At 42.3% G+C, this 16,641-nt stretch overlaps 1 protein-coding gene across 4 annotated transcripts in view; it reads right to left on the bottom strand.

The window, feature by feature from the left end:
• Positions 1–9,799: 9,799 nt before the first annotated feature.
• Positions 9,800–16,641, bottom strand: part of LOC115465482 (zinc transporter ZIP9-like) — a 90,244-nt gene continuing 83,402 nt past the window's right edge. For all 4 annotated transcript variants that reach the window (XM_030195969.1, XM_030195971.1, XM_030195970.1 and 1 more), the window contains one exon: positions 9,800–11,687. In XM_030195969.1, the coding sequence (XP_030051829.1) occupies positions 11,448–11,687 (240 nt within the window). In that variant the 3' untranslated portion in view covers positions 9,800–11,447. The remainder of the gene's footprint in view (positions 11,688–16,641) is intronic.

Here is a 16,641-nt window from a genome sequence, read left to right as displayed (position 1 = left end):
GCAATGCTGGAAAAGGGGGGATAGGGACACAGAAGGACAATGCTGGAAAAGGACTGGGATATGGACACAGAGAGGCAATGCTTACAAAGGGGTCAGATAGGGACACAGAGGGGCAATGCTAGAAAAAGGGGGATAGAGACACAGAGGGGCAATGCTGGAAAAGTGGTGGTATATGGACCCAGAGGAGCACAGAGGGCTTACCACTTGCTACAAAGGAAGTGCTGCTGGGCTACCACAGCAGCTAAGCAGTTTCCATCCCAGCGCACCGTCATATCCAGCGCCAGTGTGTACCCAGCAGTAATCGAGCAGTGCTATGCATTGCCTGCTTATTGCCAGGCTAGAAGGGGAGCCCTTACTGCCACCTCAATGAGTGACGGTAAGGGCTCCTCCCTGAAATGACTGCGCTTATCCTGAAAACCTGACTGGCTGGGGTGCCTTCAGGACCAGGTTTGGGAACCACTAGGTTAGGCTTTGACAGAGGGACTGAGTTTCTGATGGCAACACTTGATATTAGTGCAGTGTTTGATACTATTAATTAGAGAAGTTACAAGCTTTGGGAATTTCAGGTCAAGTATTAAAATGGTTTACCTTTTTCTTACAAGACCATCAAGTTAGATTTTTTCTGTTCTCAGTGGTCTGTGATTTATTCTGGAGTACCTCAAGGTTTTTCACTTTCTGCTTTATTGTTTAACAGATATTTTGCCTGCTCTGTAAGAGGGTCTTTTACAAAGGCGGGCTAGCGTTTTTAGCTCCTGCTAATGATTAGCGCGCACTAAATGCTTAGACACCCATAGGAATATATGGGCATCGCTAGCGTTTAGTGCACGCGGTTCTAGGTCAGTTCCCACTGGATAGCTCCCACCCACCAATTCCCATCTGGACAATTCCCACGGAACCAATTCCCACCACACCAGAAAAGACAATTCCCATCCATAAGCCAAAAAATACAAAACACAATAGGACAAATAATCTCCCTCCTTTTTCTCTTCCACATCATTTGGGGGGGGCAGTTACCCCTCACACCCCACCCCCACAATATTAACTATTACATATCCCTTTCCCCTTCCAGACATGCAGCTCAAATGGGGGGGGGCAATGCACCCTACACCCCCCCCCAAAGTAGGTTTCAATCTAATTCATGTTTAATCTAGGATCTAAATGGCATAAGTAAATAAATAAATACAAAGTGCAGTTCATGTGGGGGGGTGGGGGCAATGCCCCCACACCCCCAAACTAGGTTTCAACCTAATTCAGCCCCTCAAAATGACACACTGATTACGGTTTATAACAAATAACTACTCTACCTATGAAAAGTTATTCCGTTATTATATGTACTCTGTGTATTTATTTATTTATTTATTTATTGCATTTGTATCCCACATTTTCCCACCTCTTTGCGGGCTCAGTGTGGCTTACAATAAGATATGAGTAGTAGAAATACATTTGTAACAACTTGAATATGGAATACGTTGTGCAGAGTTGTGTGAGACATTCGATTATCATTAGGAATGAAATGTACATCCGTCTGCTGCTCTAACCTCCTTGTTTCAGACACCATTAAAAAAAACAAACCACCGCCAGGACTTATGGGACCCGATACAAGAAAGAAGCTACAGGCTAGGGAGGGTGGGAAATGTATGGGGGAGGGGAGTCCTTGTCCTCTTAAGTGGGAATTGTCCTGGGGTCATTGTCCTAGGTGGGAATTGTCTTGGAGGGGGGGGGGGGGGTGAATTGGTGGGTGGGAACTGTCTGGGTGGGAGCTCGCCCGATACTGTGCACACTTATTTTTTTAGCACGTTCTAAAAACACTAGTGCACCTTTGTAAAAGACCCACTCAGATCTTAAGTTGTTTGGCCTCAATTATTGTCCATATGCTGATGACATTCAATTTTATTTTCCAACTAAAGTGACACCTTCTGAGACTTTTGCATTCCTAAGTTTGTATTTAACCATAATTAAATCCTGGCTGTCAGCAAATAAGCTTAATTTGAATGCAGCTAAAACCCAGGTACTTCTTCTCTCATCCTCTAATTTGGTACATTTTCCTGATTCTTTGATTTTTTTTAAGACATTGAAATTCTAAGAGATGAAGAATCTGGGAGTACTGGTCGATACTTCTTTGTCAGTAAAGCAATCAGTTATTCAGCATATTTTCTTTAAATTAAAATTATTATGACCTTTAAAGAATATATTGAGTTCAGCAAATTTTCATACTGTGGTATCCTTTGTTTCACTATTGTAATTCTCTTTTCTTGGGACTTGGATGTGCAGATTGGATGGGCCACTTGGCCCTTATCTGCCGTCATATTTCTATATAAGAAGAAAGTTTTAAATTAAAAAAAAATACACATACACATTTTTGGGAAATCACTGGGTTACAGCATTACTTGATGTACAACTGTTTTTGTTTTTTTATTACCTCAGCACAGCTGGACGGTGCAATATGCTCCTCATTTCAGGAAACAGAGAAGTTAAAGCAAACCTCAGCAGCCTCTCTGTTGGCTATCCCATTTAGAGGCCAATCAACACCGAAACTGAAAGCACAAGATTGTTTTGTTTATTATTTGGATTTTGCCCACACCTTTTTCAGAAGTAGCTCAAGGTGAATTACATTCCGGTTCACTAGGTTGTATGAACGTAAACCATTGAGGGCCGCTGGGAATTGTCAAAGCTTGCCATCCGCTCCAGGTTATTGCTGATGTTTTTCTATTCATATCCCAGTGAGCTGACTAGTTTTCAACTGCTACGACCCCTGAGGAAGTCTTTGCGCCGAAACACAGCCCGTGTAGGGTCTTGGAGTCAGCATTTTGCTTTTACTGCTTGTTTGCCTTGGTCATTTGGAACTTGCCTCACTTTCACCCCTGGTGGTGCTGTTTGATTTTTTTGTGAGATTTGTGAGGACCCCCCCCCCCCCCTTGTGTTTGCTCTTTCCAGTGAACTCTCCAGATGTTAGGATATTTTGCTGTCATCTGGATAGTTATGCAGGTACTGATGCTGATTATCAGTGACATCTGGATGATTCCGACTCTGCCTTAGCTTCACCTCTGGACTGCCCCAATACTATCTGCATAGTACCCAGGTGACCCCTGAAGATTTTCAGCAGCATTCAGAATAGGGCTGTACCAGGGGCATAGCCAGACCTCGGCGGGAGGGGGTCCAGAGCCCAAGGTGGAGGGGCACAGTTTAGCCTGCATCCCCCAGCCGGCAACGGCCCTGCTGCTGCTGACCCCCCTGCCACTTTCTACCCCCTCTCCTGCCGCCAACCCTCCCCCGCCGCCAGGTACCTTTGCTGGCGGGGATCCCCAACCCCTGCCAGCTGGTCTTCTTCAGCGCCAGTCTCTGGTGCCTTCACTGATCTGTTTCTGTCAGTCCTGAGATCCTGCATGCATATCCTGCACGGGGCTACATACAGGATGTGCACGCTGGAGCATTTTGCCTGGCAGTCCCTTATTCTAGGAAAGGACTGGAATACATGTCTCAATGATGCTGTGGACCACTAGAACAGTCAGATGCTGCTTTCATTGGTAGAGGGGCTGGAAGTTGAAAACATCTGGTGGACTATGCACCTCAGATGTCAGGACTATACATATTGCTCTCCACACCACAATTCCTTCAGTCACATTGATATTTTTCTGTGTGCCTTCTGCCCAGGCACTTCTATAATTGCATGTGAGGTTTTGTCATACCACTTGTCTAACCAGCACCATGACCATGATTCTTAGGCTTGGGATCTCCTCCCTAGGGCTGGCACATGGAGATTGAATTGATCCTTACTTGGGCAGGAGTTTGCGGTGATGGTGTGTGGGGGGGGGGGGGGGGGAAGGGGTCATAAAGGAATTTCAGCATGTTCATGAGGGTACAAATGTGGATCCAGTTTTGCAATGGAAGACCTTGACGGTGGTAGTCCGCAGTCAGATTATTAGTTATGGTAGTTATGTGTTTAAACAAAATCAGGTGGCAGTCAGGAGATGGGAGACCATGGTGGCACAACTACAATTGTGACATAAGGCTACAGTATCACCGTATATTTATTGGCAACTTTGCCTGGCTCGGGATCATGTTCAGGAGCTGGAGGAGGATTAACTGGAGCTGTCTTGGAGATTCACAAAGTTAACAAATTATAAACATGGAAATAAAGTTGGATCTGTTTTAGTTAGAGTGGCACAAAGTAAACTGAGGCAACAATGATAGGTAGGCTTCAGGATAGGGGAGGGGATGTAGCTACTATGTGGGGGAGACAGAGAAGGTGGAGCAGAATTACTTTGAAGATCTGTATGGGAGGGTGGGAGACACTTCAGTAACAGCCTGCCAGGCTTTTCTGGATTGGGTGAACTTGTCTAAATTGTCTGAAAGTCAACAAGCTCTGCTGCACAGACCAATTTCGATGTCCAAAATTTATAATGCAATTTAAGGGGCTGCAGAATGGGAAGAGGGACTTATATCATGTTAATTAAGTACCGCTACTTAACCATCTCGCTTCCGATTTTTGGTTGTGGATAGACCTGCCTATCTTATGGGGTTGGAAAATTAATCTGATAAAGATGAACATGCTCCCCTGCTTGTTGTATTTGTTCCAACATCTTCCTTGTACAGTACCTTGTATGGTGTTCGGGACTTTGAATGAGAAACTTTTGAGTTTTATTTAGCATCAACAAAGCCCAAGGACTGGATTGCACACCTTGTGCCAGAATAAGTGAGAGGGTGGTATGGGATTGCTCAATCTGGAACTTTATTATTGGGCTCCTTGATTAGTGGGAGCTATGCGGTGGTTTAGGAAAGTACAGGTTGCAAGTTTGCTCCAGTTAGTGGGCTTTGTAGAAATATGCTAGCCCTTGCTCTCAGTAAAGTACAGGCCAATGGCTCAGGCTAAAGAGCTAGGCCTCTTAAAATCAAGAATCATCTCTGATACAAAATATGTTTCACTGTAGCAAGTGCTGAAATGAGGTAATTGAGAGCTGGCAAGGGAGGGAGCATTTGCTCTTGTCCTCAATCCTGGGACTGCCACCTGCAAGAAGTAATGAGCTAAGATGTTTAGTCTAAAATGAAAGATAGTAGAGGGTCAGATGGAAGTAGAGGGAGGGGGGAGCTGAAGAGAGCAAAATGACCTGTGAAGTCATCTCACAGATGCACTCTGAACATATCTTGTTTATACTTAGAGCTTGAGAATATAATTAAGTCATTTTGATCAACTGATAAGGGCCAAGAGCTCTGGTGAGAAAGCTGGGGTCCATTGGAATCAATGGGGCCAAAATAGTATAAAAGGAGCAGTCAGAAGAGTGTTAGATCAGAAGACTCCAGAAGGCCAGAGAGAGAGGACGTGTCATGTAATGCTGGTTCACCATGTGACTGCCTGATTTGCTTGTACTACATTTGGGTATGATATCAATGCTAATAAACTGTATTTCTTTATCTACTAAATACTGGGTTCCTTTCTAATTACATAGGTTTATACTGCCTTGACTGGTAACACTGTCATGAGCAGATACCAGGTTGGGATAATTAAGTATTTAGAGGGGATATGCAATTCTGTCCAGGATAAGAAAAGGGCCATGGCTCCGCTGCCCAAATGGAGATGGTAGACCTAATAACTAAACAGCTTCACTCTCCCTGTTATTTACAACTTCTTCGAATACAACTAGGACTCTATATTTTGAGGAGGTGCCTCATTGTTGCTCATTCTATAGGGGTGTGGTGCCAGGTGGGGAGAGCACTAGAGATGAAGGACAAAGTGATCCCCGATTAAGAATCGGGGGTTTCTTACTGTACCTTTTTTATCCAGATAAGGGGTCTGAGATTTATATGGCAATTGATGGGAACCACTTCGCCAAAGGCCTTCTGTTACCTGGTGATAGAATTTGGTTTGGACATGAGTTCATATGGTTTGTATATTCAGATCCTGGGTGATAAGGGCTAGCAATACAGATGGTCCGCACCTTTGGAGAGGTTTCTGTGTGCACCAGGTCCAAAACACAAATGGATATCATGGTTATATTATATTTTAATAGAAGACACTCTGTCTATAACACCATTTTGGCAGATAATATAGCAATGGAACATGGATTTACAAAAGTCCCTGGCTGAATCAGATTGGGAGGTGATTTGATCAGTGGCCCACTCAATCTCCATGTGCTGTTGCTGAGTGAAACATCTGATCAAGCTCTTTATACTGGGCTTATATGTATCCTATGCTTTATGCCCATTATATGGGGGCCTCCTCAATTTTGTGTTAGTGAGGGTGTGGGGAGCAGAGAATTTTTAAAGATAAGTCCTGGACATGCCTGGAAGTGGTGCATTTTTGGCACCAGGTTCACAGTGCAGTGAAGAGGATTTGGTGAAGACACTTTACCCTTCTTTTACCCTTGCCCCTTTGTTTTGCCTTTTGGGTTATTGTCAGCATCTAGAACTGCAGAGGAAGGATCAGGCACTAGGAAGACAGTTCATGCAGCAAGGTATACTATTGTAACCTACTGGAAGGAGATTCCACCTCTTGCTCACTGGAAGGCACAAGTGGTGGAGATCACTTCAATAGAAAAACTGTCTTATTCTCTTTGGGGGAGAATTGATGGTGTAATTGAGTTTGGTCCAAGTACTGAAAGAGTCAAGAGCATAATGCAATATTCACCTTAACCTCCCCTCTTAATGTTCTTGGGTATGACTATTCTTGGAACAAGAAAGAGGAAATCAGAAGCACAGTGGACAAAGTACAGCAAGAAAAAAAAAAAAAAAGCACATTGGATCACATCCATTCTTGGGGTTTATTGCACTTTTATTGCTATGACTATTCTTGTCAAGTTATTGTTGTACAAGTTATTTGTGTTTCTGCATTGTACCAAGTCTGTCAAGTTACATAGTTTAAAAAAACTAAGTGCAGAAGTGACCAGTGCCTTCCCCTTAACTGGCACTACCTATTGTAAACAATCCTATACTATAGCCCAAGCTCATTGATTAACCTTAGTAATCATGTCCTCAGACAGTCGTGAAAGTTATAAGACACAAAGACTAAAGGAAAACGAGGAACTGATTTTACAGAAGCCAATTGGGTAGTTTAGGAAGTGGGTGCTAAGAACAAAACGCTCCTTTGATACAGTTCCCATGTGTGTATTTCTGGCAGGTATATGTCATATATCTGCATAGACTCAGAGCTTCAGGTCCAGGCTTCACACTTTGTGCTCAACCAATTTACTGCCTCACCAAGCACATCATGCAAAAATCTCTGGCTTCAATTCACAGTATTTTGTTTTAACTAATCACACAAGGATTGGAACTGAAACAAGAAATTCCCACTAGGTATATGAAACTGCAGTCGTCAAAGGCCACAGAATAGTCAGGTTCTCAGGATATTCCTAATATGCATAAAATGTATTTGTATGTAGTAGAGACAGTGTGTATTCATTTTAAGAGTATCCTGACTGGTCGGCAGCCCTCCAGGATTGTAATTTGAATCTCTTGTCCAACAGAAGTTGCTTTGCAAGGATCTGACATGAATCTTTGGGTGCCAAGAATCATTTTTGGGTGAGAGTTGTTTGGTTTTTTTCACATATATCCTCAGCTATTTATTACTATTGTGGTGGCATAGTATAGATCACCAAATTTTCCACTTCCAAATTTGGGTGCAATTCCGAGACACACGCGCATCTCAATTAATGAACCAATCGATGCCAATAATTGAATGCTATCAATTATCGATGTTAATTGGCCTCAATTGGGAGTTGTGCATGCCTCTTTCTGCGCCATATTTCTATAACACTGCACACCCAAAACTCATAGTATGCAACCCAAAAAGGAGGCGTGGCTATGGGAGGGGCATGAGTGGGTCAGGGGCGTTCTCCCAAGATGTATGCAATGTTATAGAATCCAGGGGATCTGTGCCTAACTTGATGTACACCAGGTTTCGGTTGGAGTAAATCAGGGGTGTCCAACCTCGGCCCTCGCCAGGTCGGGTTTTCAGAATTTCCACAATGAATATGCATGAGATCTACTTCATATAATGGAGTCAGTGCATAATAATAGATCTCATGCATATTCATTGTGGTAATCCTGAAACCCAACTGGATTGCAGCCCTCGAGGATTGAGTTTGGACACCCCTGGCGTAAATCCTCATCATCAAAGCTGGGTGTGAGCATCAGGGCTAAGCACTACTGTATAAGGAGTGTTCATCTTGGAGCCCCCTTTATAGAACACCACTGAGCGCTGACTTTCCCCGGTGCCCAATTTTTGGTGCCGTTTACTAAGATGCGTTAGTGTTTTTAGTGCGCCTACACTTAACGTGTGCAGTAACCATGTAGGCGCCTATAGGGATATTGTAGGCACGTACATGGTTAACGCACCCATAACGCTGCTTAGTAAACAGGGCCCATAGTTAATTATTCCCACTAACCACTGGGCATGTGTTTGTTTTGTGCCTCTTATAATTTTTTATATTTAAATTATTATAAATGTTTTATTTTATGTATGGTTCATAATAGCTATATTTTTTATACACATTTGATATTTCATAATAGCTGTATTTTTTATACACGTTTATTTGATATTATATGGTTTTATGATTTGCATCATTTAAGATGTTTTTGCCTGTTTTACCAACTTATTTATCTTGTATTTATATGTTAACAAGTAACATGCCCCTAATGCTGCTCTCTGTGGGGGTAAAACATGGCCATGTTGGGTGTTGATATATAATTTATTTCAAGTGTTGTAATGGATATAATAAACTTTTAACATTTTAATTTCATCTGGACTTGTGATCCTCTCACCTGCTGTGTTTCTTGTGCTAGAAATAACGGCATTTAACTTACATCACATTTTTCCATGATTACCTACTCTTCTCCCCCCTGTCTCTACTGGGAGAGAAATGAATAAGTTAAATAAAATCAGTCTCTCTACTTTTTATCAATTTCTTTGCTTCTTTATGCTAAAAATTTGCCTAAACAGCCTGCCACTCACTGAACATTACTGAGAAACTGGGATAGGTCCATAATGCACTAAGGTCATCTTTAGGTTCACAGCCAGATGCGCACAAGTCAGCACGGCAGAAAGGGAGCTATGCTGGGAAGTTGCACATTTATTGAAGAGGCCGGGCCATACGATTCATAGGGCCTGGATTTCACATTTGTACAACTTTTAACTTTGCTACATGAGACACATATTGTATACTTTTTTTAAAACTATGATTGTATACTCTAAGATCCCGAAAAAGGAATCTGCCAAGACTTTTTCAATATATGCCAGAAGATAAGGAGGATTATGGAAGAATCCATGGCAATCTGTAACTCTTCCTGTTGACTATTTCCAGGCTTTTTATTGTTTATTTTGCCACCTAGGGGCAATTCCCTAACAGGGCACCAACATTTAGGTGCCAAATTTGAATGGGCAATGAGCCCATTCTAAAAGAACACTTACATGGTTCAGAAAGAATTTGGAAGAATGTGAAGATTAAGTTGAAGGAGGCCCTACATCAGAGCTTTGTGTTCTACCAGTTCAATGCCACAGCAAGCTCATCATGCAAAACCCTGGCTTCCCCTTCAGTTCACAGTGCCTTTTTTCACTAATTACACACAGGTTGGAACCGAGGTCAGTAAATGAAGTGGGGATATTCCCACTTTGAACTAAGTTCCAGTAAGTGAACCAGGCAATTCCCACTAGGAGCTGAGGCCCAGCAACTGAAGCAGAATATTTGCACTAGGAACTGAGACCCAGTAACTGGTACAGCACAAAGCAAATAGGGTTGGTAAAAATCAGTGTTTGGTGGTGGTGGTGGGGGGGGGGGGGGGGGGGGGGGGGGGGTCACAACCCTGGTGAGCAAACAATGAAACAAAAACTCATACACTTACCTTTAAGGGTAGGGCTAGGGCTGGATGGAAGGTGGGAGGCATTCAATTTTAAATTGTAGTAACTCTTCTGGTTTTTATATATAGGAATGATTGAATATTAAGAATATGTTTATATTCTTCTTAGAATCAATTCCTATTATATAAAATTGTACCTGTTTCATTTTGTGTACCTGAGTCCCAAGTCACAAGGAATCATCAATGCAGAAGACTCTAACACAAACAACCTAAGGAGGGGCTTCCAGAGACAGATTGTAGAGATTGGGGGATAGGGGGACAAATAAACAACCAGAAGGGTAGCCACAGGGGGTGGGGGGAGAGTCTCAAAGGCCTGGGCTCACTGTAGGCTCAGGCTCCCTCCAAAACTGTGGCACTCATGGAGTAGATGGCAGGGGTGCCCAAGCCCTGCCAGTTGAAGCGATCTGTTGCCCTAGCCCCCTCCCATACGGCCTGAGTAGCAAAGAAGTTGGCAATGTGCTTCAAAAAGAGCTCTCTGAGGAAGTAATTCAGCAGCTTGCAGGGCCGGCCCAACTGACTAGCAGCCTGCACAGGCACCTGTCTAGTCTTCCTCAACCCATGTTTCCTCTAAAACACTCTTCCCTAATACACACCTTATCCCAATCAGTTTCAACTCTCACCAGCCTTTCCGCCCAGTCAGCTGCCACAGTCCCTCCAAGCTGAGTCTCCTTGGGGTTTGTTAATCAACTGAATATGCATGTTGCCAACTTCTTCAGGGCTCAGGCAGCACAGGAAGGGACTTGGCAAGTGGACAGCATCAGCCGTCTGGGGGAAGGGAATGGGAGAAGAAATGAAAGGAAATGTGTGGTCCCCCAAACTGGACTTCTGCTTACGCCACTGTGTACAGCTGTCACCGGGGTGAGGGGGTGGGGGGGAGGCGTAGGCTGGCAGTGACTCAAGAAAAACAAACACAAAACAATAAATTGATTGATAAAGGGAAGAAACACATGAGGATTTAAAATCTGTAGCTTGTCCTCTTCAGTCTGTGTACAACCACGTGAATGCTACAGGATTAAAAAAAAAAAAAAAGAATTCCTTTAAAAGGAACAGAAACTGCTTCAGCAATAAACACTTCTGTTCACAGCCCTGGAATGAGCATGGTCCTAGATTACACTCTTGAAGTTTTCTGTCCCCAGCAGTCAATTCTTTTGCAGATCTCACAGGAGAGAAGAGGAACAGGTTACACAGCTGCAGACAGGACAGAGGTTAGCCTCAGTCTGCTGCTTTGCTCTACAAAAAAAAAAAATTTAAAAATCTTCACAAAGAAGTCACAGACTTCGTAAACTTTTGTTTCAGTAAGAAGAGTCTGCTTCTTATTGTGACTCCCACAGAAACTCCACCAGAGGGACTTTTAAGCAGCACATATTTAAAGAAACTTTGATGTCTTTACCTTAGAAATTATTATCTAGTGATTTAAAACTAGCAGGCAGCACAGGTTCTAACCAGGGATTAATGGTTACTCTCAACGTGCCATGTGGTCCAGGAATCCGACAATCTTTCCGTTCCAAAAGATCCCACACCAACAAAACGATGGGGTGCTGTAATCTCACTGTCCTGCTGAAACCCTTCAGATAGGAAAGAAATCCTGAAAAGTTTCCCCTTCATCCATCATGGAGGCCCATTGACAGTAAGACTGGCGTAACAGCTCCTACTATTAAGGTCAGGCTCTCCCATACTCCCAGTCCCTGCTGCCTGTACTCAGGGGACCCATGCTGGTGGCTCTGGCCTCTGCCACTGATCTCTGGTAAGACATGGACCATGGCCACGTATAGGAAAGTTCCTGCAGAGAACAGCATTCCGTTTCCAGTCGTGCTCAGTCTGTGCTGTGATGTACCGCCGGTCTGGATGTTAAAAGAAAGAAACAAAAAGTTAGCCTCCCCATCAAATACAGAGGAGAAATTATTTGAGGCAATTCTGTTTAATATATTTGTAAGAGACATTGCTAAAGGGTTAGAAGGAAAAGTTTGCCTTTTAGCGGATGACACGAAGATAGCCAATAAGGAGTAGAAACCATGAGAAGGGATCTCCACCCATACATCTTAGCTTATATTCCCAACTTTTGTTGTCTTTCTTTCGCATTTTTCAGACCTTGTATACGTTTACTCATTACCCTGACTTCATTGTGGATATTAAAGTTTACTTGGAGAGGGGAAGATATTAACCTTTGTTTATATAATGTAAGCATTTATAGAATGTATATGGTATCTTGCTTTTTTATTGAACTGTACTGACTTACCTTTGAATAAATAAAAAAAAAAAAAAAAAAAAAGAAGGGATCACCAAACATTGGAAGAAAGGTTTGGTAGTTACAATTTAACGCAAAGAAGTTGGGGTGCAGAAATCCAAGACAGATGTACCAGATAGGAGGGGAGAGATTGGTAAGCTTGGCTCAGGAGAAAGACCCACGGGTGATGGTGATCTCAAGGTGACAAAACAAAATGTGACAAGGTGGTGGCTGCAGCCAGAAGGATGCTACTTTTGGAGGCCTTATCTTGCTAAGGATGTAAAAAGACTTGAAGCAGTTCAGAAAAAAGCGACAAAAATGGTATGGAGTTTGCGTAGCAAGATGTATGAGGAGAGACTTGCTGACCTGAACATGTATACCCTGGAGGAAAGGAGAAACTGGGGTGATATGATACAGACATTAAATTATTTGAAAGATATAAATCCGAAACAAACATTTTCCAGAGACAGGAAAGTGGTAGAACAAGAGGACATGAATTGAGGCTGAAAGGGGGCCGACTCAGGAATAATATCAGGAAGTATTTTTTTCACAGAGAGGGTGGCATGCCCTTCCATGGGAGGTGGTGGACATGCAAATGGTAACGGAATTCAAAAATGCATGGGATAAACAAAAAGGAATCCTGTTTGGAACGAATGGATCCAAAGAAGCTTTGTGAAGATTAGGTAGCAACAACGCTAATTGGGAAGCAAAGCCAGTGCTGGGCAATACTTCAATGGTCTGTGCCCTGATAGTGGCTGAATAGATTTGGATGGGCTGCAGGGGAGCTTTTCAGGAGTTTCGACAACTTCAGAAATTTAGAACAAGTGACGGCCAGACTTCTACAGCAAGGACAAATCAAGATCAGGCATACATATGAAATATCACATCATACCATATGTAATGAGTTTATCTTGTTGGGCAGACTGGATGGACCATACAGGTCTTTATCTGCCATCATCTACTATGTACTCAATATTCAAAACCCATGGTTAGAGTTTCTTTTAAATGACTGCTGTAGATCTGGGGAAACTATATACAGGCTCTTTCCTCTACAGCAGAGATTCTCAACCCAGTCCTTGGGTAACCCCAAGTCAGTCTGGGTTTCAAGATAACCACAACGAATATGCATGAGATACATTGCATGAACTGGAGGTTTCCTGAGGACTGAGTTGAGAAACCCTGATCTAGAGCGAGAAATTGGGTACTTAATGAGTTAGGAGTTGAGAGGAGAGTGCAGATTTGGAATGTTACTGGTTTAGATTTGAAGATGGATGGGGCTTTTTTTTTGTGGGGGGGGGGGGGGATCTGGTGGGACTATATATATATGATTGCTTCATAGTGGCACATGGAGACGTATCCTAGGCAATGGAAGTCAAAGGGGTGGGGAGAAGGAGATGGGAAAGGGTAGGGAGGATGAGCTGGTATATGGTATTAAGACAAAACTGGAAGTTCAATGCTTCTAAATATTGGGATATTACAGCAACATGGTTGAATGTTTTTAGTGTGATCTGAGCAATGGAAGTAGTTCTAGTTTTACAACATCAATTCAATTCATTTCTTGTATACCGTTAATATCCCTTTCCAGGCTTCAGTGCAGCTTACATTCTAGGTGAGACAAAAGCAGATAGTGGTAGTGTGAGGTATGAGAAACACTAGAGATCATTGGTGTAATGCATAAGACCAAAAACATTAAAGGAAAAGATAATTGATGATAATAGGAAGTAAGTCATGATGGATTATTATAAAACAGTCTTTGGGAAAAGAAGGTTTTTAGCCTCTTCCTGAAGTTGAGGTAGCTGTTTTCTGTTCTGATGGGAATAGGTAGCGAGTTCCATATTTTGACGGGGAATAGAGAGCTGAAAATCTTCTGATTTTGAATTGTATTTTGAAACGGTGATGCTACCATTAGTTGTTGTTTCAGTCTGGTAGACTGGACCAGCTATAGCAAAGTGGTCTTAGTCAGCAGTTTAGAGGTGAAGCCCTGCAAGATTTGAAAGACTAACCAAGCAGCTTTGAACTCGAGTCTTTCTGCTATGGGAAGCCAATGCAGCTAGTTTACAAGAGTTGAAACACTAGTATATCTATTCAATCTGTATATTAGTCTAGCAGCTGTATTCTGTATGATTTGCAGTTTTTTTCTGATATTGACACTTAATACCAAGAAATAGAATGTTACAGTAATTCAAGTGAGATAGGACTAACATTTGGACTAGTAGTGCGAAGGATATTTGGTCGAGGAAAGGTCTGACTAGACATAGCTGTCTCATTTTGAATAGTGTTTTCTTCAAGCAAGACCCCTAATACTCTGGTTTCAGATTTGACTGTATAGCTTTGACTACAGGACAAAGATATTGATGATGGAACCTCAACTCCCTGATTTCAGAACCACAGGACCTTGGTTTTTTGCGTATTCAGTTTATTGGTCAGGGTCCAGGTGCTAACAGCAGTCATACCATTCACTACAGACTGAGTTGGATCTTTGTTTGATGCTGTTACTGGTAAGAGAAGCAGGATGTCAACCGTGTAGGATAATAGTAGTTCATTAAGTCCCAGGTGTATTGAGACGAAATAAAGAAGTTGAACAGGATCAATGAGAGGGGAGATCCATGTGGGACCCTGCAGTTAGCAGACCAGTAGTTAGAAAGTTGGTTGTTTTGCTTGACAGAATAGCTTTGATTTGAAAGGAATTCACTGAACTATTTGAGCACAGTCCCTGTTATTCCTATCTGATCCAGGCGTTCGAGCAGCAATTTGTGGTCAACCGCATCGAACACCACTGATATATTGAATTGGAGAAGAATTACTTGATCACCTTTCCATAGGTGGTGTTTAACATATGTAGTTAGAACTAGCAGTAATGTTTTCGTACTATGTGCCAATCTGAAGCCAAATTGTGACCAGTGTAAAATAGAAAATTTTTCCAGACAAAAAGAGAGTTATTTACTAATGTAGGTTTCTAATGTGTTAGTAAAAAGGGGTATGCTTGCCACTGGTAGTTTGCAGGCGATGTTGTGTCTAGCCCAGATCCCTTGAGTAGTGGAGTGAGAACAATTTTGCCCATATCAGAAGGAAGAGAACCAGTTTTTAACAGCTCATTGAGATCATTGAGTAGCCAGTTTACTGCTTCCATAGGAATGGATTTGAGTAGGTGTTTTGGGCATTGATCCATGGAGCAGTTGGCTCGGGAGCATTTCACGTGTATTGATCTTACATCCTCAGCTGTTAGTGGTTGAAAAGATTCCCAGTTTTGGTCAAAGCTGATGAGTCAGATAAACTGAATGAAATCTCTATAAATCTGGAAGATGAAATGGCGCAATTTGACAAATTAAAGAGTAGCAAATCTCCTGGACCGGATGGTATTCATCCCAGAGTACTGATAGAATTGAAAAATGAACTTGTGGAACTATAGTTAGTAATATGTAATTTAACTTTAAAATCAAGCATGGTTCCGTAAGATTGGAGGGTGGCCAATGTAATGCCGATTTTTAAGAAAGGTTCTAGAGGACGTGATCCAGGAAATTATACACCGGTGAGCCTGACGTCAGCGCCGAGCAAAATGGTAGAGACTATTATAAAGAACAAAATTACTGACCATATTCATGTCATTACTGACATGGATTAAAGAGACAAAGCCAACATGGATTTAGTGAAGGGAAATCTTGCCTTACCAATCTATTACATTTCTTTGAAGGGGCGAACAAACATGTGGATAAAGGTGAGCCGGTTGATATTGTGTATTTGGATTTTCAAAAGGCGTTTGACAAAATACCTCATGAAAGACTCTAGAGGAAACTGGAAAGTCATGGGATAGGAGGTAGTGTCCTATTGTGGATTAAAAACTGGTTAAAAGATAGAAAACAGACAGTAGGGTTAAATGGTCAGTACTCTCAACGGAGAAGGGTAGATAGTGGGGTTCCCCAAGAGCCTGTGCTGGGACTGCTGCTTTTTAACATATTTATAAATGATCTACAGACAGGAGTAACTAGTGAGGTAATTAAATTTTCTGATGACACAAAGTTATTCAAAGTTGTTAAATCGCAAGAGGATTGTGAAAAATTACAAGAGGCCCTTATGAGACTGGGAGACTGGGCATCTAAATGGCAGATGACGTTTAATGTAAGCAAGTGCAAAGTGAAAGGAAGTGCTACTACTACTACTACTATTTAGCATTTCTATAGCGCTACAAGGCATACGCAGTGCTGCACAAACAAGTGCAGGAATGAGGAACCTGAATTATAATTATGTAATGCAAGGTTCCACATTAGGAGTCACCGACCAGGAAAGGGATCTAGGCGTCATCGTTGATACGTTGAAACCTTGGCGGCTGCTAAGAAAGCAAATAGAATGTTAGGTATTATTTATTTATTTGTTGCATTTGTACCCCACATTTTCTCACCTATTTGCAGGCTCAATGTAGCTTACATAGTACCATCAAAGGCGTTTGCCCAGTCGGTGGACAACAAATACAAAGTTGTATAGTGATTGTATGAGGTATAAGTGGAGGGTCAGAATGGATGAAGATTGCGTGATGTCCTGTTCGATCATAGTCATGCTGTGTTGGTAGGTGAAGA

Source organism: Microcaecilia unicolor, chromosome 3 (assembly GCF_901765095.1).
Source record: "Microcaecilia unicolor chromosome 3, aMicUni1.1, whole genome shotgun sequence".
Taxonomy (NCBI): domain Eukaryota; kingdom Metazoa; phylum Chordata; class Amphibia; order Gymnophiona; family Siphonopidae; genus Microcaecilia; species Microcaecilia unicolor.
The sequence above is the reverse complement of the archived record's forward strand: the minus strand, read 5'-3'. Positions and strand labels throughout refer to the sequence as shown.